This window comes from Chlorocebus sabaeus, chromosome 15, assembly GCF_047675955.1.
Source record: "Chlorocebus sabaeus isolate Y175 chromosome 15, mChlSab1.0.hap1, whole genome shotgun sequence".
NCBI classification, from domain to species: domain Eukaryota; kingdom Metazoa; phylum Chordata; class Mammalia; order Primates; family Cercopithecidae; genus Chlorocebus; species Chlorocebus sabaeus.
The window spans coordinates 81919198-81943499 of NC_132918.1; the positions used below are offsets into that span (position 1 = coordinate 81919198).

The 24302-nt window shown below is 40.5% G+C and overlaps 2 protein-coding genes and 5 non-coding genes across 16 annotated transcripts; 6 read left to right on the forward strand and 1 right to left on the reverse strand.

The window, feature by feature from the left end:
- The first annotated feature begins 1805 nt into the window (after positions 1 to 1805).
- Positions 1806 to 8181, forward strand: EIF4A2 (eukaryotic translation initiation factor 4A2). Of its 6 annotated transcripts, none has more exons than XR_012095613.1 (12): positions 1806 to 1910; positions 2705 to 2750; positions 2837 to 2969; positions 3246 to 3385; positions 4166 to 4334; positions 4448 to 4557; positions 4786 to 4929; positions 5406 to 5543; positions 5774 to 5863; positions 6084 to 6163; positions 6590 to 6700; positions 7406 to 8181. XR_012095613.1 is itself a non-coding variant. In XM_008009478.3 (11 exons), exons 1-11 carry the CDS (start codon positions 1882 to 1884, stop codon positions 7548 to 7550), a joined length of 1224 nt encoding a protein of 407 aa, XP_008007669.1. In that variant the 5' UTR covers positions 1807 to 1881; the 3' UTR covers positions 7551 to 8181. The 6 variants fall into 6 exon arrangements, 2 of the variants coding, with proteins under 2 accessions (XP_008007669.1, XP_008007667.1); XR_012095614.1 differs by having other exon boundaries at positions 6590 to 6696; XR_500608.3 differs by having other exon boundaries at positions 1841 to 1910; positions 2702 to 2750.
- LOC119626108 (small nucleolar RNA SNORD2) lies at positions 3077 to 3145 on the forward strand. Its single transcript, XR_005242292.1, has one exon. It is a non-coding gene; the product is annotated as a small nucleolar RNA SNORD2 (small nucleolar RNA).
- LOC119626048 (small nucleolar RNA SNORA63) lies at positions 4603 to 4729 on the forward strand. Its single transcript, XR_005242242.2, has one exon. It is a non-coding gene; the product is annotated as a small nucleolar RNA SNORA63 (small nucleolar RNA).
- Positions 4955 to 5132, forward strand: LOC119626106 (small nucleolar RNA SNORA81). The gene has a single exon (XR_005242290.1). It is a non-coding gene; the product is annotated as a small nucleolar RNA SNORA81 (small nucleolar RNA).
- LOC119626047 (small nucleolar RNA SNORA63) lies at positions 5579 to 5710 on the forward strand. Its single transcript, XR_005242241.1, has one exon. It is a non-coding gene; the product is annotated as a small nucleolar RNA SNORA63 (small nucleolar RNA).
- On the forward strand, positions 5891 to 6029 carry LOC119626059 (small nucleolar RNA SNORA4). The gene has a single exon (XR_005242252.1). It is a non-coding gene; the product is annotated as a small nucleolar RNA SNORA4 (small nucleolar RNA).
- On the reverse strand, positions 7991 to 24050 carry RFC4 (replication factor C subunit 4). Of its 5 annotated transcripts, none has more exons than XM_008009483.3 (11): positions 23965 to 24050; positions 22113 to 22255; positions 19143 to 19221; positions 15395 to 15474; positions 12480 to 12599; positions 10924 to 11067; positions 10606 to 10726; positions 9861 to 9986; positions 8609 to 8689; positions 8423 to 8536; positions 7991 to 8345 (listed from the first exon to the last, which is right to left on the reverse strand). In XM_008009483.3, the coding sequence occupies exons 2-11, from the start codon at positions 22241 to 22243 to the stop codon at positions 8250 to 8252; spliced, it is 1092 nt and encodes a 363-aa protein (XP_008007674.1). In that variant the 5' UTR covers positions 22244 to 22255; positions 23965 to 24050; the 3' UTR covers positions 7991 to 8249. The 5 variants fall into 5 exon arrangements, with proteins under 5 accessions (XP_008007674.1, XP_008007673.1, XP_008007672.1 ...); XM_008009482.3 differs by having other exon boundaries at positions 23830 to 24024; XM_008009481.3 differs by having other exon boundaries at positions 23802 to 24024.
- Positions 24051 to 24302: the final 252 nt, after the last annotated feature.

The following is a 24302-nucleotide window of genomic DNA, read 5'->3' on the forward strand; positions in this document are numbered from 1 at the left end:
ATTCATTTATTAGTTACTAATGTTTACTATTTAGTAAGCACAGGCAAATGTGGTAAGCACTGCATTTATCAGGAATACACTGTAAGGTTACAGGCAGTGTGGGTGTGGATTTTGACTGTATTTGAAGTTTTCTTACCTTGAAACTTACTCAGCACTTGCAAACCTATACCACAGAGTTTAGCCCTTACTTCTTCTTAAGAGGCTTGAAAATCCTCCACAGCATCTAGTGTAGTGCTAATCCTAAAGAAAACAACCAACAATTAAGTGTTAATTGTTGATTGGTATCACCCTGTGACCAACTGTTTTCACCCAAGTGAAACCAAACGGTTGGTCACTTTTTTGATTTAGTATATTTTTCAATTTCTTAGATCTCAGGATAGTTTTAGTAGATTTTGGATGAGACAACAAGGATCTCTGACAACCATCATTCTCAGAAAATGTCTGGCATCACCTCAAATATGGCTTTCGAACATTACAGAGGAATGAATGAGGAGCAGTACCAATAGACTGAGGGCCAGGCCCACTTTGCCATTTTGGTATTCTTCATCTTTGTCCCAATTCCTGGCACGATAAGAATTTTCAAATGAATAAATAATTTTCGTATTAAAATAGTATTTAGAACCAAATATCTTCTATAATACAGAAAATTGAGTCAGCTTTCCCAGTAATGATTCTTTAAGTTGGCCTTCTGAAATATGATAAAATGTTTCCCAGATATTCTCGATGATATTTTGCACCATGGGTAGGGTTGTATTTTAAAGTTAAATGACTACATATATTGTTTTTTTGTTGCTGTGAAGGGACCTGAGATGGGGCTAATTGAAAACATCTGGAGCTTAAAGACTCGTGCAGTTTACGCTGCAAGGATATTATTGCTCTGAATTTCAATAAATCAACATTTCACTATATATCGGTAAAGCTCAAAGCCCTTAAAAAATGACCAATATAGACGGAATCAAAACCGATGTAGTCCCAAAGCGGCACAGAGCTGTATCTGCCAAAGCGTCCATTTAAATTCGTGCGTTCCACGGAAAATTACTGCTCCTTAGCTTCTATCCATTTGCAAAAGTTTATGATTTTTTTTAGGCATTCCTCACACCTGTTAGGTTAAAATCAGTAACACTCTTTTAAAAAGAAAGCGAGAGACCGGAAACGATATGAGAACAGAATTGGCTACTCCAGAGACATCTGCAAATGACACTCCATTTTTTTTTCTCGCTGCAAAATGTACCGGTAAACCAAACTTTCTGGGACTCGCTGGGTGGCCGACATTTTCCCTAGCAGGAATTTTACGTTTCCAAGATCTGAATGGATGTTAATGGTCGGGCTAAATGCCAGGCAGGTCTTCACTGTCAAATTAAACAGCGGTGGGAGCAAGTGGAATAACCGAGTTCCCCTCCCGCACCTGAATGCCGGCAGCAAGCCGCGAGTCGGGACCCCTCGCACGCTGGAAGCCCCAGACGCCCCGCGAGCAGCGTCTCCGGCTTCCGCCTCCGGCTCCGGCTCCGGCTCCACTCCCCCGGCCCGCCTCTGCGTCAGGGACGCGGAAACCCCGTAGGAGCAGGGCGGGCGGGGAAAGTGGTGTTTGACTAACGCCGCAGCGATATTCTTCCGCCGCGAGGTAAAGAGTCCCAACCCAACCCCGGGCCCTAGGATTTCCAGCGACCCTATAATATCGAGAAATTACCACATTTGGATTTTCCAACCGACTTGCTTAGGATTTTATCCGAGGTAACGACCCCAGGATCACAATTTTGTGGCTGACCGAAGCACGGCGAGAAAATTCCTCCGCAAGAAACGGGTTCCGGCCACGAGCCTATAAAAAACGGGTGGCGGGGCGCTGCTGTCTTTTCAGTCGGGCGCTGAGTGGTTTTTCGGATCATGTCTGGTGGCTCCGCGGATTATAACAGGTATGGTGCTCTGTTGGCGGTCGCGGTCTGTAGTGAAGGTCGTAGGGCGCCAGGAGAGATTATAGTGGATGGCATGGAGGCAAAAACTCCAACTTGGTGTAGGTTTCCTTAGGGTACAGCACCCCTGTGCCCTTCCAGAAGCTTCCATGATGGGTAGGGCCCGGATTGTGGGGAGACAGGACGATGGTGCGAAAGCAGTGGCTAAAGGGCGTTTCTCCTCCCTAAGACATTATGGAATTTTGGCTGCTTCCCCTCCCTGTGTAGAGCACGGGAAACGTGCAGTAAACAGCCGTGGCGCAGTCCGCGTTCGGTACAGTGTAACCAGAACCCGAAGCTTTATTTTCGGTCAACCACAGAAGTTGGGGGTCCTTGGCTTCAGTTGGGGAAGGGTTGGAGGCAGCGGTCTCCACTCGGCCAAGGCGCGGAGGCGATGGGACTGGACCGGCACGGGTGCCGGCGAACCGTTGGCATCGGTCTCGCCAGGCCGCTCCGCCCGCGTCAATCACCCGGCTTGCGCATTGTTGGGGGCGGAGCTCGTCGCTCCGAGCTCTCGCGAGACGCTCCGCCGCTGAAACGGGATCCCCATGCGCTGGGGCCTGGGGGGCTGCCTTTCCGGACATCCGCAGCCCCCAACCTTTAGGGAAGGCGCGCAGTGTGATATTCGTCCTGCAGCTGCTGCTTTAACTTGTGCAGGGGAGGCTCATGTGCTGAGACGGGTTGCAAAGGGCTATCCCTTTAAGATGCAGTTAAGGTGGCTTGGAAGGGATGTCTGACTGCAGTATTCTTGTCAGCAGAGAACATGGCGGCCCAGAGGGAATGGACCCCGATGGTGTCATCGAGGTAAGAAACGGTTGTGGATCTTGAAGCTTTGAAAAGGTGAGTGTGTTCATCTCATTCATGCGTGCATTATTTTTTCTAATTTACAGAGCAACTGGAATGAGATTGTTGATAACTTTGATGATATGAATTTAAAGGAGTCTCTTCTTCGTGGCATCTATGCTTACGGTTTTGAGAAGCCTTCCGCTATTCAGCAGAGAGCTATTATTCCCTGTATTAAAGGTAAAAGAAACTGGAATTTTTAGGAAATGACTTTATTTTTCTACATAGTCATGGACCGTAAAAGGGAAAGTAACCTCTGGGGGACTAGCACCTCTTTGTATTCCTTAAAGTGAAATGATGGCAATCATCTTTCGGGACTGACCTGAAATGAAGAGAATACTCATTGCTGATCACTTATTATTTGGGCATAATTCATGTTCCAAATGGAATACATGGTGTGAAGTAGAAGTGACAATTTGATGTGGGATCGGTAAATATGTATCCTACTTTTTTTAGGGTATGATGTGATTGCTCAAGCTCAGTCAGGTACTGGCAAGACAGCCACATTTGCTATTTCCATCCTGCAACAGTTGGAGATTGAGTTCAAGGAGACCCAAGCACTAGTATTGGCCCCCACCAGAGAACTGGCTCAACAGGTATTGATAGTGTAGTTCAAAAAAACTGCTTGCGTGTTGCATAGGTTTCAGGTTTCACAACTGTGAAGAATTTAAAACTTAGTATAAATTGGTCCTACCAGATCCTTCCTTTTAATTGTCCATGCATGCAGGGAGTTTTTGTTGAAAGCTTTAAAAGAACTGGGTATGCAGGTATGGTTTGTAGGGTTGTATACTAGTAGATTGAGAATCCGAAGCACTCTTGGATGTACTAGATCTGTCCCCATTTTTTAAGTTTGAATGCAGTTGTGCAACATGAAAACTGCAGTGACATGTTACCATTTGACTGTCTCCGTAGTTTGTGATGCATCTGTTGCATGCTATGTTTTCAAAGCTCACTGCTATATTGGCTTTGAAGTAAACCTTCCTAATAAAGCTGGAGGCTTTATTGAGGTCAAGATTATATAAGGCACAATACCCTCTGGGGGAAAAAAATTATTTGCCCTAGCTGTAATTACAGAACATATATTTCACTATGTACTCCCTACACACAGTGAAGAATAATGTAGGAAATGTTATTCTTGAATTGTCTAGCTGATGCGTGGGGCAGCAGCATCCCAAGTTTGACAAGGCAGAAGAAAGACATTAAGGGAGTTTTACCTTGAAGCAGTTAGGTCAGTCTGCGTTTTAAGCTTGGAAGTAGTTTTGTGCTGTGCATGCATAAAAGCTGTTGGCAGACCAGTTTAAATTTGCCATTATGCTTTAAAAAGTAGTCATTGATCCTGAAGTTCTTCAGGATAATAATTAAGGCTTGGTTTTTAGATCCAAAAGGTAATTCTGGCACTTGGAGACTATATGGGAGCAACTTGTCATGCCTGCATTGGTGGAACAAATGTTCGAAATGAAATGCAAAAACTGCAGGCCGAAGCACCACATATTGTTGTTGGTACACCTGGGAGAGTTTTTGATATGTTAAACAGAAGGTATCTTTGTAAGTATTGTCTTTAAAAGAGTATGATTTTTTTTTTTTTTTTTTTTTTTACTGTTGAAAAGTCATATTACTGAGTAGATCTAGAAATGATAGTATGACTTTGTTTCTGACAGCTCCAAAATGGATCAAAATGTTTGTTTTGGATGAAGCAGATGAAATGTTGAGCCGTGGGTTTAAGGATCAAATCTATGAGATTTTCCAAAAACTAAACACAAGTATTCAGGTAAGCATTACTTCACTCCCCTCTTAAAGGTAGAGATGGGGTTTAATGCAGGTACTGTTACAATACAACTGACGTGTTTTATTGTCGTTCCCCCTGCTTAAAGCACTTGATGCATAACTATCTCTGTCTAACTCCATTCCGTAGTAAGACAGAGACGCTTGGCTTCAAACATTTTCCCTTGGGTATTACTGTGTAAGTTGTGCTACAACATAATTTTCTCTTTTCAAGGTTGTGTTGCTTTCTGCCACAATGCCAACTGATGTGTTGGAAGTGACCAAAAAATTCATGAGAGATCCAATTCGAATTCTGGTGAAAAAGGAAGAATTGACCCTTGAAGGAATCAAACAGTTTTATATTAATGTTGAGAGAGAGGTAACTGATTGTTACACATTATTTTACCTTCTTGTATAAGCACTGTGCTAAAATTGCAGACACTAGGACTATGTCTTGGTTTTTGCAATAATGCTAGCAGAGTACACACAAGAAGAAAAGTAACAGCACTAGATTGTAAAGACTGGGGTGGACCTCTTTCTTAATGTCCAATGTCCTTTGTCTTAAGATTTGGTGCAATATCTCATTAGACGTAATAGAATGAAGTTAATTTTTATAATTTCTACGTTTTGAGACTGGGTCATGAGACTGGCTAAGAGGGGCCAATTTTGGTATTTTGGGTAGAGACAGGGTTTCACTATCTGGAAACTCTGGTTGGAACTCCTGGACTCAAGTGTTGGGATTCCGAAGTGCTGGGATTATGGGCATAAGCACTGTGCCTGGCCCAGAATGAATTTTTAACTGAAGAAAGTTGGAAAAGCTAAATGACTGTTAACTTTCTCTTCTAAACATTATAGGAATGGAAGTTGGATACACTTTGTGACTTGTACGAGACACTGACCATTACGCAAGCTGTTATTTTTCTCAATACAAGGCGCAAGGTGGACTGGCTGACTGAGAAAATGCATGCCAGAGACTTCACAGTTTCTGCTCTGGTAAGAGGTGTTCTTAAATGTCTGGATTTCCACTAAAGCAGGATTCAGACTACAATATAGCTGCTAAGTGCTGTGTTGTCGTTCCCCCTGCTCAAAATAAAGTTGTTTCTTAACTATACCTGTCTGCTATTTTCCTGTAGCAGCCAGGGACGCTTGGTCTCATACATGTTTATTGAAATTAAATACTGACCTGACTGGTGATTCTTGAATTGAGGTTTATTAATTTGCAGCATGGTGACATGGACCAGAAGGAGAGAGATGTTATCATGAGGGAATTCCGGTCAGGGTCAAGTCGTGTTCTGATCACTACTGACTTGTTGGTAAGTCTCTTAATGCTTTTTGAAAATGTACCAAAAGTTAGCTTTTTGGGGGGAAGGTTTTTAAGTAACCTTTGCCAACTTGGGCTATTTGGAAGAGTAAAAGGACCACACTCCACAGTGGGCTATACCACTTAGTATAGTTCGCTACTATTTTGTGGCCTACATGACAGGTATCACGTTTTTTGAATTAGAATTTTTAACATATGCCATTGTGTTTCAGGCTCGCGGGATTGATGTGCAACAAGTGTCTTTGGTTATAAATTATGATCTACCTACCAATCGTGAAAACTATATTCACAGGTGAGAAGCCAGCATTTTGGATGTATTGAAAAAAATTCATTTTTCTACTGTGATTTGTATGAAAGGTAACATCAAATCAAGGAATAGATTCAGTAAAGTCAGTAGTGTTCAGTAAGATGATGTAATTAAATTTGTGCTAGGGGAAGGCTGACGAGAACAAAGTGGGAAAACTTGTAAACGTTGCTCAGATTGTGGGCATAGGTTTTTTTTTTCCCCGCGATTGTTGGTCTTAGTTTATGCTTGAGCTTTTAGTGATGTTCTTGTGTCAATGTGCTTTTTCTTGATTTTTTCCATAGTTGGGATTTTCTTGGTGTCGCCTGGTAGCAATTTGAGTGAACCCTGGTTTAGTTATAGTGGCTTTATCCCTAAATAAATTGAATCGTACTTTGTTATGTGATGTAAAAAAAGACTTTTTAAAAAATACAGGAGTCGATAGCAGCAGTTGATGACGAGATGGCACTCAGAAACGGCGTTGACGTAATTTAGGACGTGGATTCATAAGCGAAACAGCACACTGTTTGAATAAAGAGCGAGTCGGTATTTATATTTGTTTTTCTTTTGTCATGATTATTTATTTTAAGTTGCTCCAGCTGAGGCATTTTTCGTATTAGTATTTCTGTTAGAGAACCTTTCTTACTAGGTGGTTTGTATTGTCTGGTTTCTAACATGAAGGTAGCTGTTTGGCGGTTAAACACGTTTTGAGTAATTTGAGTTACAACGTGTGAAACTGAGCAAAAAAGCAGTGATAAGTTTGGGTTACCATACCAAATACTTGTTTTCCCACTGGAAAAAAGTAAGTTTTAGAAAATAGTTAACCTTTGCAGCATTTGTTTACAGTTTACAGTTCCAGAAGTGCGTCGAAATGGATTACATAACTGCTCTTTTATTCCTGGTGTTTACATCTGTCCCAGGCTGACACCTGCTCTTGGCTGGCCCACTTTGGTATGGGCTTTAATTTCACTACCCCAAACACAATACTGTCATCTGCTTTATAATAATGCTCAAGATGCCTGATAAAAATCTCATTTTGCAGCCAGACAAGCCTTGAATCCTTTTGGCACTAACTGCAAAGGAAGATTTTTTTCTCTAGATATGCATTAGCAGCTAGTGCTCCAGTTAGAAGCACGAACTATAACCTTGATAGGTAAACAGCAGCTGATGGTTAACACAAGTGGATCATCATGTTCAGTAGTTCATAAATTATGTGAGAAGTAACATTCTGATTGTTTTTTTCTTACACAGAATTGGCAGAGGGGGTCGATTTGGGAGGAAAGGTGTGGCTATAAACTTTGTTACTGAAGAAGACAAGAGGATTCTTCGTGACATTGAGACTTTCTACAATACTACAGTGGAGGAGATGCCCATGAACGTGGCTGACCTTATTTAATTCCTGGGATGAGAGTGTTGGATGCAGTGCTCGCTGTTGCTGAATAGGCGATCACAACGTGCATTGTGCTTCTTTCTTTGGGAATATTTGAATCTTGTCTCAATGCTCATAACGGATCAGAAATACAGATTTTGATAGCAAAGCGACATTAGTCGTGAGCTCTTGTGAGGAAAGTCATTGGCTTTATCCTCTTTAGAGTTAGACTGTTGGGGTGGGTATAAAAGATGGGGTCTGTAAAATCTTTCTTTCTTAGAAATTTATTTCCTAGTTCTGTAGAAATGGTTGTATTAGATGTTCTCTATCATTTAATAATATACTTGTGGACTAAAAGATATAAGTGCTGTATAAAATCAGCCAATTATGTTAAACTAGCATATCTGCCTTTATTGTGTTTGTCATTAGCCTGAGTAGAAAGGCCTTTAAAATTTTTTTAGAAAGCATTTGAATGCATTTTGTTTGGTATTGTATTTATTCAATAAAGTATTTAATTAGTGCTAAGTGTGAACTGGACCCTGTTGCTAAGCCCCAGCAAGCAATCATCCTAGGTAGGGTTTAATCCCCAGTAAAATTGCCATATTGCACATGTCTTAATGAAGTTTGAATGTTAAATAAATTGTATATTCACTTTAAAGGTGCTTTTGGTCATTTTTATTACAACCCCCTTATTTACAAAACCCCACATCAAAATATATTCACTTTTTAACAGTTCTGAGATAACTGCTGCATCACAGTTGCACAAAGGCTGATGAGTTGCAAATGTTCATCAGCACCATCTGCTAGGCATTTGTCAACTTCCTACAAGAAAAATTTAAGAAATTAGCATCCTTCAAGTAGTTGAATGTTTAATTGACATGTGCAAAGTACCTACTTACGGCAAGTTTTTCTGTAATAATGGACTTCTGTTTATCAGATAAGTTGTTCTCTACAACCACATCATGGAGTTGACTGACGAGCTGAGTTGCTGCATGACCCTCATCTATTAAGTCCTATTAAAAAAAAAAAACTTTTGGTATGATCACTTTATATTCCTTTCCCCAAAGTTAGTAAGCTGACTTTACCTTGACCACAGCTTCTAGTTTGTCAAAAGAGCCACTCTGACAGGCAGCAAATACTTCATCAATTTTCTCAGCTGGTATTACCTAGGTAATTGAACGTTCGGTATTAAAGATGTTTCTAGGTGAGACTAACACACTCCCCCCAGTCCTTTCTGTTCCACACCTAAGTTCCATACTTAGCTAATATTGTGAGAACCCTGTAAAGTTGGGAAGGCTTAGGGAGAACAGAGCCAGAGTAACTCCAGTCACCACTAAAGTAACCAAGATGCTAACAGTTGTGCTTTTAAAGCCCAAGTTTGGACACGTGGGTTATAGCTTGTTCTGGTCAGTGGATGAAGACTAGTGGCCAAGATCAGCCAAAGAGACTGATTTCTTTAAAGGGGAAGTACCCTTTCTCTAAAAATCCATGTAAATATGCCACTAATGAGATTGGTTTAAAAAGTCCACAATATCCAGAAAATTTAAGATGATTAGTGGTACCAGTCTTGTCATATGGAAGGCCTACCGTGAAGGTGAAAAATGTCATAGAAACAAACGTTTTTAAGTAGTAGTGATTCTGAGGTGAGTTTTGACATGGGAGTATCCAAAGACAGGTGGGGTACTCCATTCTCTTTAATGATTACTGTAAGTTGGATATGACTTTTGTTTATATACAACTGGCAAAATAGTTTTCATGTATAAGAACATCTGCTAAAATAGATGTAACTACCAAAGGCATCTCTTAAAAAAATCTAAAAACTGAAGGCTGGGCACTGTGGCTCCCACCTGTAATCCCAGCACTTTGGAAGGCTAAGAGGGGCAGATCACCTGAGGTCAGAAATTCAAGACCAGCCTGGCCAACCAACATCGTGAAACCCCATCTCTATTAAAAATACAAAAATTAGCTGGGCATGGTGGCAGGTGCCTGTAATCCCAGCTACTTGGGAGGGTGAGGTGGGAGGCAGAGGTTGCAGTGAGCTAGTATTGTGTCACTGCACTCCAGCCTGGGCGACAGATCAAGGCTCCGTCTCAAAAAAAAAAAATCTAAGAACTGAAAGTGTCCTTTTCTTTCCTGAAATGTCTATTACATGCCTGACAAACTGAAAAGTCAGTGTTATCTCCTCACCTGAAACACTCTGATACTCCCAGGTTATTCCCTTATACTTCCTAGTGCAGTACTTGGCACTTGCTAAACATTCAGTATTTGTTGGATGAAAATTTCCTAAAACACAAAAAAGCCAACTAAAAAGAAATTTGGAATATCCAGTACGCTTACCCCAGCAATGTCTGTGATCACTCTCTCTGTGATCTCCTTTCCACCTGTTAATCGAGTAGCGCTTTGAAGAAATGTAATGGCTTTTCTTAAGTCTCCTTCTGACACTTTAACAAGATAAGCTATTCCCTGAAGACAGAAGAGTTGTTTTTAACCTGTCATGGCCAATTAAGGATTTATGACTTTAATTTTAAAATGTTTAATAAAAGTGAAAAACCCTATGTTTTAGTCTAGAGTTAATGAGAAAACACATTTGTGTTTTGGAATAAAATATGATCAGTCTAGGGGCCGGGTACGATGGAAGGATAGAGATGTCTTGCTTCTGAAATAAATTTGCAGAGATGAAAAAATGTTCCATATTTATCCCATTTTCTTGCTCACATAAAGCAAATTCAAATTATGCTTAAATTCTGTTATAATTAATAAGGGCCTTATGTTTCTATCAATTTTAGGGAAGTAATGAAGTATGAGCTAGAAGACTAAAATCTTGCCAGCATGCAGAGATTTATATTGCAGAATTTGCATTATATGTATGAAATCCACCTCAGTTTTGGGTCTTTGATATATTAAAAGTAATTAACTCAAAAAGTAATTCCTACACATTTCAATTGTTGCCCCTTTAGCTTAAGTTTGTCTGAAGAACTGGCATCAGGATTGAGGCAACACATATTTAAATCTTTCAGGGTCTCTTTATATGCATTCATTGAAGGAATTAGTAACTCTAATAATTGTAATAATTAGTAATTACCTCATCACTAATTTTGACATTTTCCTTCTCAGCAATGTCTAGTAATCGCTGCTGTTGAATTTTATCTGACAGAGGCTTGAAGCGGAATTTTGAACATCTAGAGGTCAGAGGTTCAATTATTCTGTGGAAGATGAGAAAATCCAAGTTGGTGTCTAAAGAAAGAATTTCCCCAAAAGAACTCATTTTTATCAAGAACAAATCAAGATTTGATGGAGGAAAAATTAACGTAGCCTTGAAAATTCTAAATTTCCTTTCCCTAATTGGATTGGTTATGAAAATGAGGCTGCCTAGCATCTGTCTTCAGGGTAATATACATACCGACTGACATAGTTACAGATAAGACAGAATCGGGTGGTTTTAGACTCCTTCTCCATGGTACGTCTTAAAGCTGCCTGAGCAGCTGAGGTCATAGAATCTGCTTCATCCAGAATCACTATCTTAAAAGGTGGACACGGCTTCCCACTGATTCAGAGAAACACGTAAGAGTTGAACATTAATATGTATATTGGTTTTAACAGCTTTGTTGAAATATGCATACTATATAATTCACCCATTTAAAATGTACAATTCAGTGTTTTTCTGTATATTCACGAAGTTGTGCGACTACTACCACAATTTAATTTTAGAACATTTTTATCACTAAAAGAAACTTTGCACCTATTAGGAGTCACTCTTCTTCCCCCAATCTTTCCCAGCTCTAGGCAATCACTAGTCTACTTTCATCTCTATAGATTTGCCTATTCTGGACATTATATGAATGGAACCATATAATATGCAGTCTTCTGTGGCTGACTTCTTTCACTTAACATATTTAAAGGTTCATCCATGTTGTAGCACGTGTTTGCTTCATTCCTTTGTATTGTCAAATACTATGGCAAACGGATATGCCACATTTATTCATCCATTAATCAGTTGGACATTTGGGTTGTCTCCATGTTTTGGCTATTAGGAATAACGCTGCTATGAACATTTGTGTACGTTTTTGAGCAGATATGTTTTCCAAGAGGCTGCACCATTTTACATTCCAAACAGCAATGTATGAGGTTTACCATTTCTCCACATCCTTGTCAATGCTTGTTATTTTCTGTATTTTTTTATCATAGCCATCCTAGTGGGAGTTACCTGGTATTTCAGTGTGGTTTTGATTTTCATTTCCCAAATGGATAATGATGTTGATGAGCATCTTCTCATGTGCTTATTAGGCATGCATATATTCTTTGGCAAAATGTCTATGCAGATCCTTTGCCCATTTTTTAATTGGGTTATTTGTTTTTATTACTGAGTTTTTAAAGTTCTTCATATGTTCTAGACATAAGTACTTTTTAGATATATGATTTGTATTTTCTCCCATTTTGTGGGTTATTACCTTCTGCACATTGACTTTTGGTAATCTGCCATTAAAATTTTTCTCCCACCAAAAGTGGCATTAACATAATTATATGAAAATTATACCAAGAAAACAGATTTCAAGTATTAATGGTAGAAGGGATCTCAGAGTCTTTTAGTCCACCTCCCAGTCTTCATTTCACATAAAAATAAATTAGGTGCTATAGAGGTTGTGACTGACTGCACCATCAATTCAAGGTGGATATCAAAAATTAGTCATTCACTTTCATAAATTTTGAAATGTGCTCATGTAAATTTTACATATATGTTTAGGTACTACCAATGTAATCCTGGACCTTTGCCACCTAAGGAGCATAAATAGTTGATTAAATCAGTTTACTTCAGGCAGGATAGTCTTCTAACATGAAAAGGGAGTTGACAATTTGGCAGAAATACACTTGGTCTTAGCCAAAAGGCTGAGGAGCGATGGCAGAAACACATATTTAAAATAATACATGCTATGGAGGAGGGAGGGCAAATTTACTTACTCTGAACGACTTCCCGACACAGTTAACTGAGCAAAATTTTTCACTTTCTCTCGAACTACTTGTATTCCACGTTCATCAGATGCATTTAACTCAAGAACTCTTAATCGGAAAAGTTCAGGTCTATCTCAAAATGAAACAAATATGAAACATAGAGCACAAGTAGGCTAAAATCACATTTTAACATTTGCACACTTTGCAGATGTTTAGAATCCACTTAGTAAACAATATGGATAGAAGGCACACAATCACTTTTGTATTCTCTCTCGGTAGAGTGCTGCAGTTACCATTTTGGCTTTTTTCCATGCATTTAAAAAAATGTAGACATTATTACATAAAATATACAATTTCTTTTCTTTTTATTTTTTTGGAGACAAGGTCTTGCTCTGTCACCCAGGCTGGAGAACAGTGGCATGATGATGGCTTACTGCAGCCTTGAACTCCTGGGCTCAAGTGATCCTCCCACCTTAGTCTCCCAACTATCTGGGACTATAGGCACATGCCATCACACCTGGCTAATTTTGTTTACTTTTTGTAGAGGTAGGGACTCATTATCTTGCCATGCTGGTCTCAAGTGATCCTTCAACCTTGGCCTCCCAAAATGTTGGGATTACAGGTATGAGGCACCACACCTGGCCCCACATATAAAATTCTAAATCGATTTTCCACTTCGCATTTATAATAAGTATCTCGGCATATTATCAAAACCACTGTAAATAACATTTTAACAGTCGTATGATATTCCATCCTATGACTATACCATCATTTACTTTACATTCTTCTATTGTTAGAATCTAGATAGTTTTAAATGTTGTAATTTTAAACAATGTTAGAATATAGCACATTTTAAATTATTTCCGGACAAGTGTAGTGGCTCATGCCTGTAATCCCAGCACTTTGGGAGGCCGAAGCAGGTGGATCATGAGGTCAGGAGTTCGAGACCAGCCTGACCAACATGGTGAAACCCTGTCTCTACTAAAAATACAAAAATTAGCTGGGCGTGGTGACAGGCGCCTGCAGTCCCAGCTACTCAGGAGGCTGAGGCAGAAGAATCACTTGAACCCGGGATGCAGAGATTGCAGTGAGCCAAGATCGCACCACTGCACTCCAGCCTGGGCGACAGAGCAAGACACCGTCTCAAAAATAAGTAAATAAACAAACAAACAAATAAATAAATAAATAAATTCCAAAGGGTAGTTTGCTATAAGGAAACTTACTAGATTAAGGAAAATTAATGGATTAAAACATGAGCAGGTTTTTAAAGTGAGTTTTAATAAAAATTACTAAAAGTAATATATGCTTACTGTAGAGAAATCTGAGAAATCAAAAGAAAAAAAAAGGGCACACTGTCAAAGCACTGTTTTGAAACTTCCCTCTAGTCTTTTACACACACACACACACACATACACACACACATTTTTAAATAAAAAACAAGAGTTGTGATTTAGTTTCATCTCTATTTTTCCTAATCAGCATGGTATCCTAAGCATGCTTATGGACATAAACATTTACATGCATCTATTTTCTATTTTAAAACCACAATATTAAATATGAAATTCACTGTTAAAGTAAGTTATTTAAAGACAAACATTATTTTACAAAGAATATAGAAAAAGTTGTAAAATCTGGACTGACCTACTCTAAGTAATAATAAACAACTGTTAAGGCTGATTCAGATTGGTTCTATCTGACTGAGTTGTGGAATAATCAAAAAAGTTCTTTTATAATTTTACTGAGCATCAAAAGTTGCTGTCAAATAAAATATTAGGCACACAGCAGCTTCTCCATTTGTCTTTTACATTTTGACATAACTAATAAACTAATAATCCTTACACATTTGGTGATTTCAGTGGCATCTTTTTTTTTTTTTTTTTGAGACCGAGTCTCACTCTGTCACCCAGGCTGGAGTGCAGTGGCGTGATCTCGGCTCACTGCAACCTCCACCTCCCAGGTTCAAGCGATTCTCCTGCCTCAGCCTCCCGAGTAGCTGGGACTACAGGTGCATGCCACCCATGCCTGGCAAATTTTTGTATTTTTAGTAGAGATGGGGTTTCACCATGTTGGCCAGGCTGGATTCGAACTCCTCACCCCAGGTGATTCACCCGCCTTGGCCTCCCAAAGTGCTGGGATTACAGATGTAAGCCACCTCGCCTGGCCTATTTTCATATGTAGGATTTCAGATATTTCTATCAGTTGTATGTCTAATATTAATTCCGGAAAAACTCAAGACAGCCTCTGTTATGCTGGTGCATGTTTCATGTATATCAGACCCAGCCCACTACACATCTTTTAACTCTAGGTAAAGGGCTCCTCTAGAATGGCTGGTTAAGCCAAGATGGTCAATCTAGGAAGAGGAACCTAAGAAGGTGACTCACAGGAAGATTTTTTGGTGTACCTGGAATCATACTACATCAACTACCACTTATGCTCAGGAGACCTGAGGCAAGGAGCTGGCCTGGCCACTCCAGAGTCACAGCCTAGGAAGTCTAGAGCAGGACTCAAGAATGGATGGTGCAAATAGTACCATCAGAAACAGCAGATTCTATCATACAGCCACACAGATGTGAACACAATCATTAAGAGGGTTATAAAACTATCAGCACAATTGGACATTAAGTTGGACCCTCTGGACTCCAAAATTATAACGGAAAATTTAAAGAAAGTGATGGAAAAAATCATAGGCTCCCAGTGTTGTAGTACATTCAAACACGTGAACAAGATTCAGAATGAAGGTTACAAAAGATGCAGGCAAGCTGATCTCTTCAGGGGAGTGAGGGAGGAACAAAATGGGCTCACGGGATTTTTAAAAATCTTCCTACAGAAAATGAAATGCAAATTTTTAGAGGAAAAAAAAGCAGTATCAGAGAATATTGGTGTCAAATCTTTTAAAAAAGAAAAATAGACTGATTTCAACGTACCCAAAGAGTTCTCTAGCTGCTGCCAAAATAGTGGATGTTTTTCCAGTTCCAGGTGGTCCATAAAACAAGAGATTAGGAAGCTGTAGAAATTAAATTTGTTTTTAATAAATGGTATTCTGACACAAATAGATGAAAAGGAAGATTGAAAAAACTGTCTGTGGAACAGTGCAACAACTTCTCTAATTAGGGCACGTAACTTCTAAGTATAAAGATTTCTTAATATAACTGACATCATAGTATTGACAGATCTAAATCCTGCTTTTTCATATACTACCACTTTTTTCCCCAAGTGTCTTTTTAATCTCTTAAGCTGAACCAATATTTATGTTTGCTCTATAGCTAATCCACTTAGGTGAAATTTTCAAAGCTGGAATGAGAAACCTTTTATTTCTAAAGGGAATCTCAGTTTCCTATCCTACCTCTATGCTCAAGATTAGGTAAGATTTTATATTACACAAAATGTCAGCTGCTTCAAAGGGGAAGCAGACCAAAAGAATAATGGGATTTGGCCAAAACTGAGGAAAAAGGACTAAAAAAGACATAATCAGGGCTTTGAATGAGCAGAAGTACCAAGAACAGAAATAGTAACAAAAAATATAAAACTAGACATACATTAAGTGCTAGGCACTGTCCCACATCATGATTATGTACTCTGTAAGGATGCTTGCATGTATCAGGGACAATTCATTAGAAGAGGAAAGGATAATATTAAATAACTAGCTACCTTCTTTTATACCTTATATCTAGCTAGTTTGGCTCCTATCAAGCAGTCGACTGATCTGAGGTGAAAATTAATAAGTCAACTAAATTCTAATGAGCTCTGCTATGAAACTGTACATTCTTCAGTATGTCCTTTCACGTAAGGAAATCACTGTACACAGGAAACTAGGCATTAGAGTTTGTTTCCACTCTTGCCTAACCCTCCCTCTTCCTGTCCATTCATTCTTCACCTAAATCAGATACCACTCTGCTTGCTACTTAAAACTATTCCACTTAGAAAAACAAAAACAAACAAAAAAACTCTCAGCTTTTTACCATGGCCTAAAGGACTTCCATGATCTGCCTACCACCCCCTTCACCTTCCAGGCTCCAGCTTACAATGGCCTCTAACAGCTTGGCACTTTCTGGCCCTAACATATGTTGTTCCCATGACCTGGAGTCTGATCCTCTTCTTTCTGCCTGGCCAACTCCTAATGCATTACAAATCAGAAACCATTCAGTCTAAAGTAGGTCTCTCCTATTATCTCATTAGTATTTGTGGCATTTTGCATTGGTTTATTGCTATTTAACTGTGGGGCTTAATTGTAAAATGCCTGCCTACTTCATTAAAAGACCAAGAAACTTATTTGTTCTATTCACATCTGTATCCTAGCATCTACTACAGTAGTCAATGTTGGCCACATGAATGAATAAACCAATACATAGACAAATATGTTAATTAGAAGACTATTACTGTTACATTCATAACATATAGCTTATAGTACAAACTATGAGATTCATAACTTAAAAATCTCCTAGGCTTCTTAGTAATTAAGGTCTACAACTATTATTTTGATCTGTGCGTCCCTTAACAATGTAATAATTCATCCAGGTTAACTATCAGATACAATAATTTAAATTCTTTGAAACAGGGTAAACTTATTAAACCTTACATTATACACTAGTCTAATATATATAGTACATTCAAGAACTGTATGTGGAATACCAGTTCTTAAAAGAAAATCAATTTCTGAAAAAATTATCTTCTTATAATTCTTTCAAACCTTTCTTTTTCTTTTCTTTTCTTTTTTTTTTTAGACGAATCTTACTCTGTCGCCCAGGCTGGAGTGCAGTGGCACCATCTCAGCTCACTGCAAGCTCCGCCTCCCGGGTTCATGCCATTCTCTTGCCTCAGCCTCCCAAGTAGCTGGGACTACAGTAAAACCTTTCAAAGTAAATTGAATGAATTGTTTTCCTTTACTCTGTTGAATTAAAAAAACTATTTCACCTCTTTACAAAAGTTAGTCTGAAAAGATGCACAAAATATTAAACTGAAGTTCTTACTTCAGCCTCATAAATTACATGGCATAAAGTCAAGAACTAGATCTTAGGTTGGGCATGAAGGCTCACACCTGTAATCCCAGCATTTTAGGAGGCCAAAGTGGTCAGGTCACTTGACATGGCTAAACACTGTCTCTATTAAAAAACACAAAAATAAGCTGTGTGTGGTAGTGCATGCCTGTAGTCCCAGCTACTCAGGAGGCTGAGGTGGGAGGATCACTTGAGCCTGGGAGGCAGAGGTTGCAGTGAGTTGATACCACACTACTGCACTCCAGCCTGGGTGACAGATCAAGACTCTGAGATTGAAAAAAAAAAAAAAGAACTGGATTTTAATCTCACTACATTTGCTGAAGATACTAGTAATTAAATTAGGTATTATCCTACAATCTGTGTAATTACTATGCAACTGCAATTAAAATGATATATACTGTTACCAAGATATACAAGCAGAATATATCAAAAAATAAAATGGCATACTATTATAGAATTAAAAGGTGTAAGAGTATTTGTGTTACTTATTTTTTTATTATTTATTTATTTATTTTTGAGACCAGAGTCTCACTCTATCACCTAGGCTGGAGTACAGTGGCACGACCTTGGCTCACTGCAACCTCCGCCTCCCAGTTTCAAGTGATTCTCCCGCTTTAGCCTCCTGAGTAGTTGGGACTACAGGTGTGTGCCACCACTCCTGGCTACTTTTTCTAACTTTTGGTAGTGATGGGGTTTCACCATGTTGGCCAGGCTGGTCTCGAACTCCTGACCTCAAGTGATCTTCCCATCTCAGCCTCCCAAAGCGCTGGGATTACAGGCGTGAGCCACTGTGCCCGGCCAAAAAGGTATGAGTATACGAATCAAATCAAAACACATACTGGTAAAGAAAAAGATTCTAAAGAGTTTCATAAATTTAACTTCTTTCAAAATGTGTCCTGTAGTAATACAATTTCAGCAAGAGAATGATGGCAGCAAAACCCAAAAGAACCTCTAATTAAAAGCAGCCAGATTGAGAGGAAGGAAGCAAATCTTGAAACTAAAGCAAAAACTACATCCCACTTCACCACTTTACTGAGCTGTTGAAGCACTTTGGGCATTCATCGTAAGACAACTTTAAGTTGCTAATTCTCCACATGGGTTTATCTTATCTCAGAATAATTTACAATGCAAACCATTCATGGATATTTTATCCCCCATATCACAGCAGAAGAGAATGCTATAAGCAGAATTCAAAGCTCTTTTTTTTTTTTTTTTGTATTATAGGTCAATCCAAATCCTAAAGTTAGTAAGCAATTATACTTTAGAGGAATCTCTGGCTCTTCTTTATAGCACATATTACTACCTAGAATTATTTATTGGTTTACTTGTTTATTCCCTCTAACCAATAAAAACCCATGAAAAAGGGGCTTAGTTCGTCTTGTTCTATGTTTTATGTCTTGTTCTATGTCTATGTTTCATAGCCTGTCTTAATTACTATGACTTTTACTTGAATACTATGTAACACTGCTATGTAAGATTAAATAGGAGATGCTCAATAAATATTTGAACTAATTATCATTGTAGTAATTATCATAAGTACTAAGTATCATAGTTATCAAGGACCTACTGTACATAGAGCATGATATTTAATGAAGGCTAGAAGTTACAAAGGAAGAAAGAGGGTGAATAAATTAAGTCTTAAATATCCCAATGACATTAAACATCATTTGCAACTCACATCGGCTCCTTCTAAAGACTTTTTCAGTACTGCAACCACTTCTTCCTGGAAAGCAACTTCATCCACACATTTTGGGCGACTTGCAGGGTGGGGAGGAGGAAAGAGGTTATTTAGTATATTATAGTAACCACAGAAAACTCTCAAGTGTTCCTTCTACTAAAATACTAATGACAATTCTCAAACATCAGCAACAAAATGAGAAACTTTTTCATAATTGGAAATAGGTGGAAACCCCATTTGTTGTTACCATAAGCAAACACATCCTGAAAGAGTGAAATAATGTTTTACTTCCTATCTGCATTGCTTGACTCTGTTATACCCACAAAAATTAAACAAAAGGATTTTATTTTATACACTACAAACACTAATTAGAAATTAAAGTGGGAGATCGAGACCATCCTGGCTAACACGGTGAAACCCCATCTTAATAAAAATATAAAAAATTAGCCGGGCCAGGCCAGGCACGGCGGCTCACGCCTGTAATCCCAGCACTCTGGGAGGCCAAGGCGGGTGGATCACGAGGTCAGGAGATCGAGACCATCCTGGCTAACATGGTGAAACTCCGTCTCCACTAAAAAATACAAAAAATTAGCCAGGCGTGGTGGCGGGTGCCTGTTGTCCCAGCTACTTGGGAGGCTGAGGCAGGAGAATGGTGTGAACCCAGGAACCAGAGCTTGCAGTGAGCTGAGATTGCGCCACTGCACTCCAGCCTGGGCAACACAGCAAGACTCTGTCTCAAAAAAAAAAAAAAAAAAATTAGCTGGGCATGGTGGCAGGCGCCTGTAGTTCCAGCTACTCAGGAGGCTGAGGCAGGAGAATGATGTGAACCCAGGAGGCGGAGCTTGCAGTGAGCCGAGACTGCGCCACTGCACTCCAGCCTGGGCGACAGAGAGAGACTCCGTCTCAAAAAGAAGAAATTAAAGTGGGGCTGGGTGTGGTGGCTCACACCTGTAATACCAACACTTAGGGAGGCTGAAGCAGGTGGATCACCTGAGGTCAGGAGTTTGAGATCAGACTGACCAACATGGAGAAACCCTGTCTCTACTAAAAATGCAAAATTAGTTGGGCATGGTGGCGCATGCCTGTAATCCCAGTTACTCAGGAGGCTGACGCAGGAGAATCGCTTGAACCCCAGACGCAGAGGTTGCAGTGAGCCGAGATCGTATCACTGCACTGCAACCTGGGCAACAAGAGCAAAACTTCATCTCAAAAAAAAAAAAAAAAAAAAAAATTAAAGTGAACACCTGCTTAGAAAGCATTAATATTGGTTGGATGCGTAGCTCACGCCTGTAATCTCAGCACTTTGGGAGGCCAAGGCAGGCAGATCACCTGAGGTCAGGAGTTGAAAGACCAGCCTGGCCAACATGGTAAAACCTCATCTCTACTAAAAATACAAAAATTAGCTCAGTGTGGTGGCGCATGTTTGTAATCCCAGCTACTCAGGAGGCTGAGGCAGGAGAATCACTTGAACCCGGGAGGCAGAGGTTGCAGTGAGCTGAGATAACACCACTGCACTCCAGCCTGGGCGACAAAGCAAGAATCAGTCTCAAGAAAAACAAAACAAAACAAAACAAAAACACAAAAAACATATGAGGGCCTTACTCGGCCTATAAATAATCTGTAAACATTGGTAATTACTGAGGCTACATTCAACCAATAGTTACAATTACTTGTGGTAGTATCACTTAGATGACTGACATTATTTATTTATTTGAAACAGAGTCTTGCTCTGTCACCCAGGCTGGAATGCAGTGGCGTGACCTCAGCTCACTGCAATTTCTGCCTCCCAGGTTCAAGTGATTCCCGTGCCTCAGCCTCCTAGGTAGCTGGGATTACAGGTGCCCGCCAACACACCTGGCTAATTTTTGTTTGTTTTTTTTTTAGTAGAGAGGGGGTTTCACCATGTTGGCCAGGCTGGTCTGGAACTCCTGGCCTCAAGTGATCCTCCCACCTTGGCCTCCCAAACTGCTGGGATTACAGGATTACAGGCGTAAGCCACCGTGCTAGGTGGTGACTGACAATTTAAACGCCAATTCAAGTGTTGTTTGGACAAAAATGTATGAGCTAACCAAAACTGAATTTCCAAGGCTGGCTGAAACCCACTCTGTACTAAAAACACAAAAAATCAGCCAGGTGTGGTGGTGGGCACCTGTAATCCCAGCTACTCAGGAGGCTGAGGCAGGATAATCGCCTGCACCCAGGAGGCAGAGGTTGCAGTGAGTCTAGATCATGCCACCGCACTCCAGCCTGGGCAACAGAGACTCCATCTCAAAAATAGTAATAATAGTAATAATCTCCACCTATTGTAATGAAAACGGGGAACAGATTACATATTTGGATTTAAGTAGAACTCCTGGCTGGGCACACTGGCTCAAGCCTGTAATCCCAGCACTTTGGGAGGCTGAGGCGGGTGGATCATGAGGTCAGGAGTTTGAGACCAGCCTGGCCAATATGGTGAAAACCTGTCTCCACTAAAAATACAAAAATAGCCGGGTATGGTGGCGGGTGCCTGTAATCCCAGCTACTCAGGAGGCTGAGGCAGGAGAACTGCTTGAACCCAGGAGGCGGAGGTTACATTGAGCCAGAGATTGTGCCATTGCACTCCAGCCTGAGTGACAGAGTGAGACTCCGACTCAAAAAAAAAAGTAGAACTCCTGACCAAGTATTTATAGCCAGTTTACTGAAACTTGTTTTCTTCACTTTTGTATCCCAGTCCCTACAAGGGAAGCCTCTGCTTGTAGAGATCTCAGTTTATCTACAAAATAAGGGAATTAAAGTAGATTATTCTCAAGTAACTTGAGTTACTTGAGAACTCAGTTCCAGGGTTCTATGACTTATATAACCAGGTGATTTTTTTCAAAGACAACTTCTAAACAGAACACAGTATTCCTCCATAAGTTTAAAAAAAAAGTGATCAGAACTGGTTAGAGAATTTATTAATTATTTTAACAAAGACACAAGTGTTCTTACTATTTTTCCACCCAGGGAACGGGCTTGGCTTTCTTGTTCTCTCCACTACTTCCCGCAGTGGCAGCTACTCCTCGATCCTTGGTCAGCAGGGATTTCGTACTGATGGATGTGCCTTTAAGAAATGCCTGCATGGTTACTTCACCCTGGTCAGGTGCAAGACAGAAAAAAAAAAAAAAAAAAGCTTTTATCAAAACCATTTTGAGAATCAGCACCATAAGAAAGTGGGGTGGGGGGAGAACCATTATGAGAAAGTACAGCCTGAAAACACACTTAGCCTTGTGCAAAGGTGTTACATAATAAAGGACATCACCCCATGACCTAGAACACTCTGAATGCACTGTACTGAGGGCTACGAGGACAGAAAAGTGGTCAAAGTCCTTAAGGAACTTACAATCTATTTATAGTGCAGGAGTTATAGAACAAGATCATATGTCACAAAAATGTTTAATGAGTTCCAAATGCGTTGATAAACATGATGCCGCTAATGACCAAACCACATGGGCCTCCATGGTTTCTTTCACAGTAAGGGGCCTAGCTTTAGCTCAGACTCTGAAATGGACTCTTCAGCAATTAAAGGTGCTGTGCTTGCACCACAAATGAGAACCTTCACTCGTTTCCTTATCAGAACTCACTCGAAGACCTTTTTTGGTTGTTGTTTTTTTTGAGACAGGGTCTCACTGTTTTGCCTAGGATGGAGTGCAGTGTCACAATCATGGCTCACTGCAGCCTCGACGTCCCAGGCTCCTGTGATCTTCCCATTTCAGCCTCCCCAGTAGCTAGGACAACAGGTGCGCGCCACCATCCCCGGCTAATTTTTTTAATTTTTGGTAGAGACAGGGTTTCACCATGTTGCCCAGGCTGGTCTGGAACTCCTGGGCTCAAGTAATCCTCTTGCCCCGGCCTCCCAAAGTGCTGGGATTACAGGTGTGAGCCATCACGCCTGGCCAGGGACCTATTTTAATGGCAGTCAATGCCTACCTACCTTCAGAGACTTTCTGTGGGGAAAGGAAGGTGGGGAACTCTGTTGTTAAAATAGAAACAGCTGTTTTTCTCATAGCACACTCACTTGAAGAAATCAAAACAATGCAGAAAAGCATGAGGGATTTTAAAAAGTAATACAAAATCCCATCCAGAAGGTAACTATTTCTAACATGCAGGTAAACATTCTTCCAGGGTGTTTTCAGGGATAAAAAGCATCATTAGCTTGCCTGAAAAATCCCCAGTTAATTCTATTTTTTTTCATTGCTACAAGCCCTGGTGCCAAGAACAGTGCCTGGTACATGGTAGATGCCCCATAATATTTGGTGAATGAATTACCATCTATGACACCCGGTTTCCTTTTCTGTTAAAGGAGCTAAGGCCTATTCCATAGGACAACTGAGTTAAATAAAAGAATGTATGCAAATACATAGTTTCTTGCTTGGCATATGGGGATATACTCAATAAAATAAAATAAATTGTTAATATCTATTGGCGGCCAAGGTTTTTATAACGTTATTGGATTAGTCCATCCCTGCCTCGGGCTGTTAAACACGAATACAGCCCAAAGCCAGGGTCTGCAGGATGCTGTCCGGAACCACCATTTCACCAAAGGGCGCGGCCAGGGCATGAAAGCGCGGCTAGGCTGGGGCCCCGAAGGACGTGGAAGACCTCACAGCGGCATCAAGGGCAGGAGTGGGGAATGCGAACCGGGCTTGCAATTCCTCCAGCCGGTTACCGGTCAGCCTGGCTTCTCGTGCAGGTCACCGCCGCCGGCTAGTTCCTGAGGTTTCCGGGATACAAAATGGACAAGATGGTCTCAAAGTCTTAGTTCCGTTCCCTAATCTGAGAATAACGGGCCCACGAGACTTACGATCACCCCTGTCCCCACAGTCGCCTCAGTTCCCGCCACGGAACGGCGAGCGAAAAGCAGGCCGGGAATACGCCGGTAGGAATACGTGGGCACGTAACGCGTCACTTCCGGTCCTGGGGCGCGCTGCCAGCGGGGAGAGTTTGCACGTATATGGTTTTATTTAAGCAGGTAAAGAGCCAGCCGGACTTTCAGGGAGAACTGGACTGGAACAGGCATGGCCTAGGAGGTGTCCCTGTACCAGTGCATTGCTCCCACTTGAGACGTGAGCGCGACCCTCCCCGAAGGTCGCGCGGGCACGGCGCTGGGGCCGCTTACCTGGCAGGCTCAGCAATGAGGGC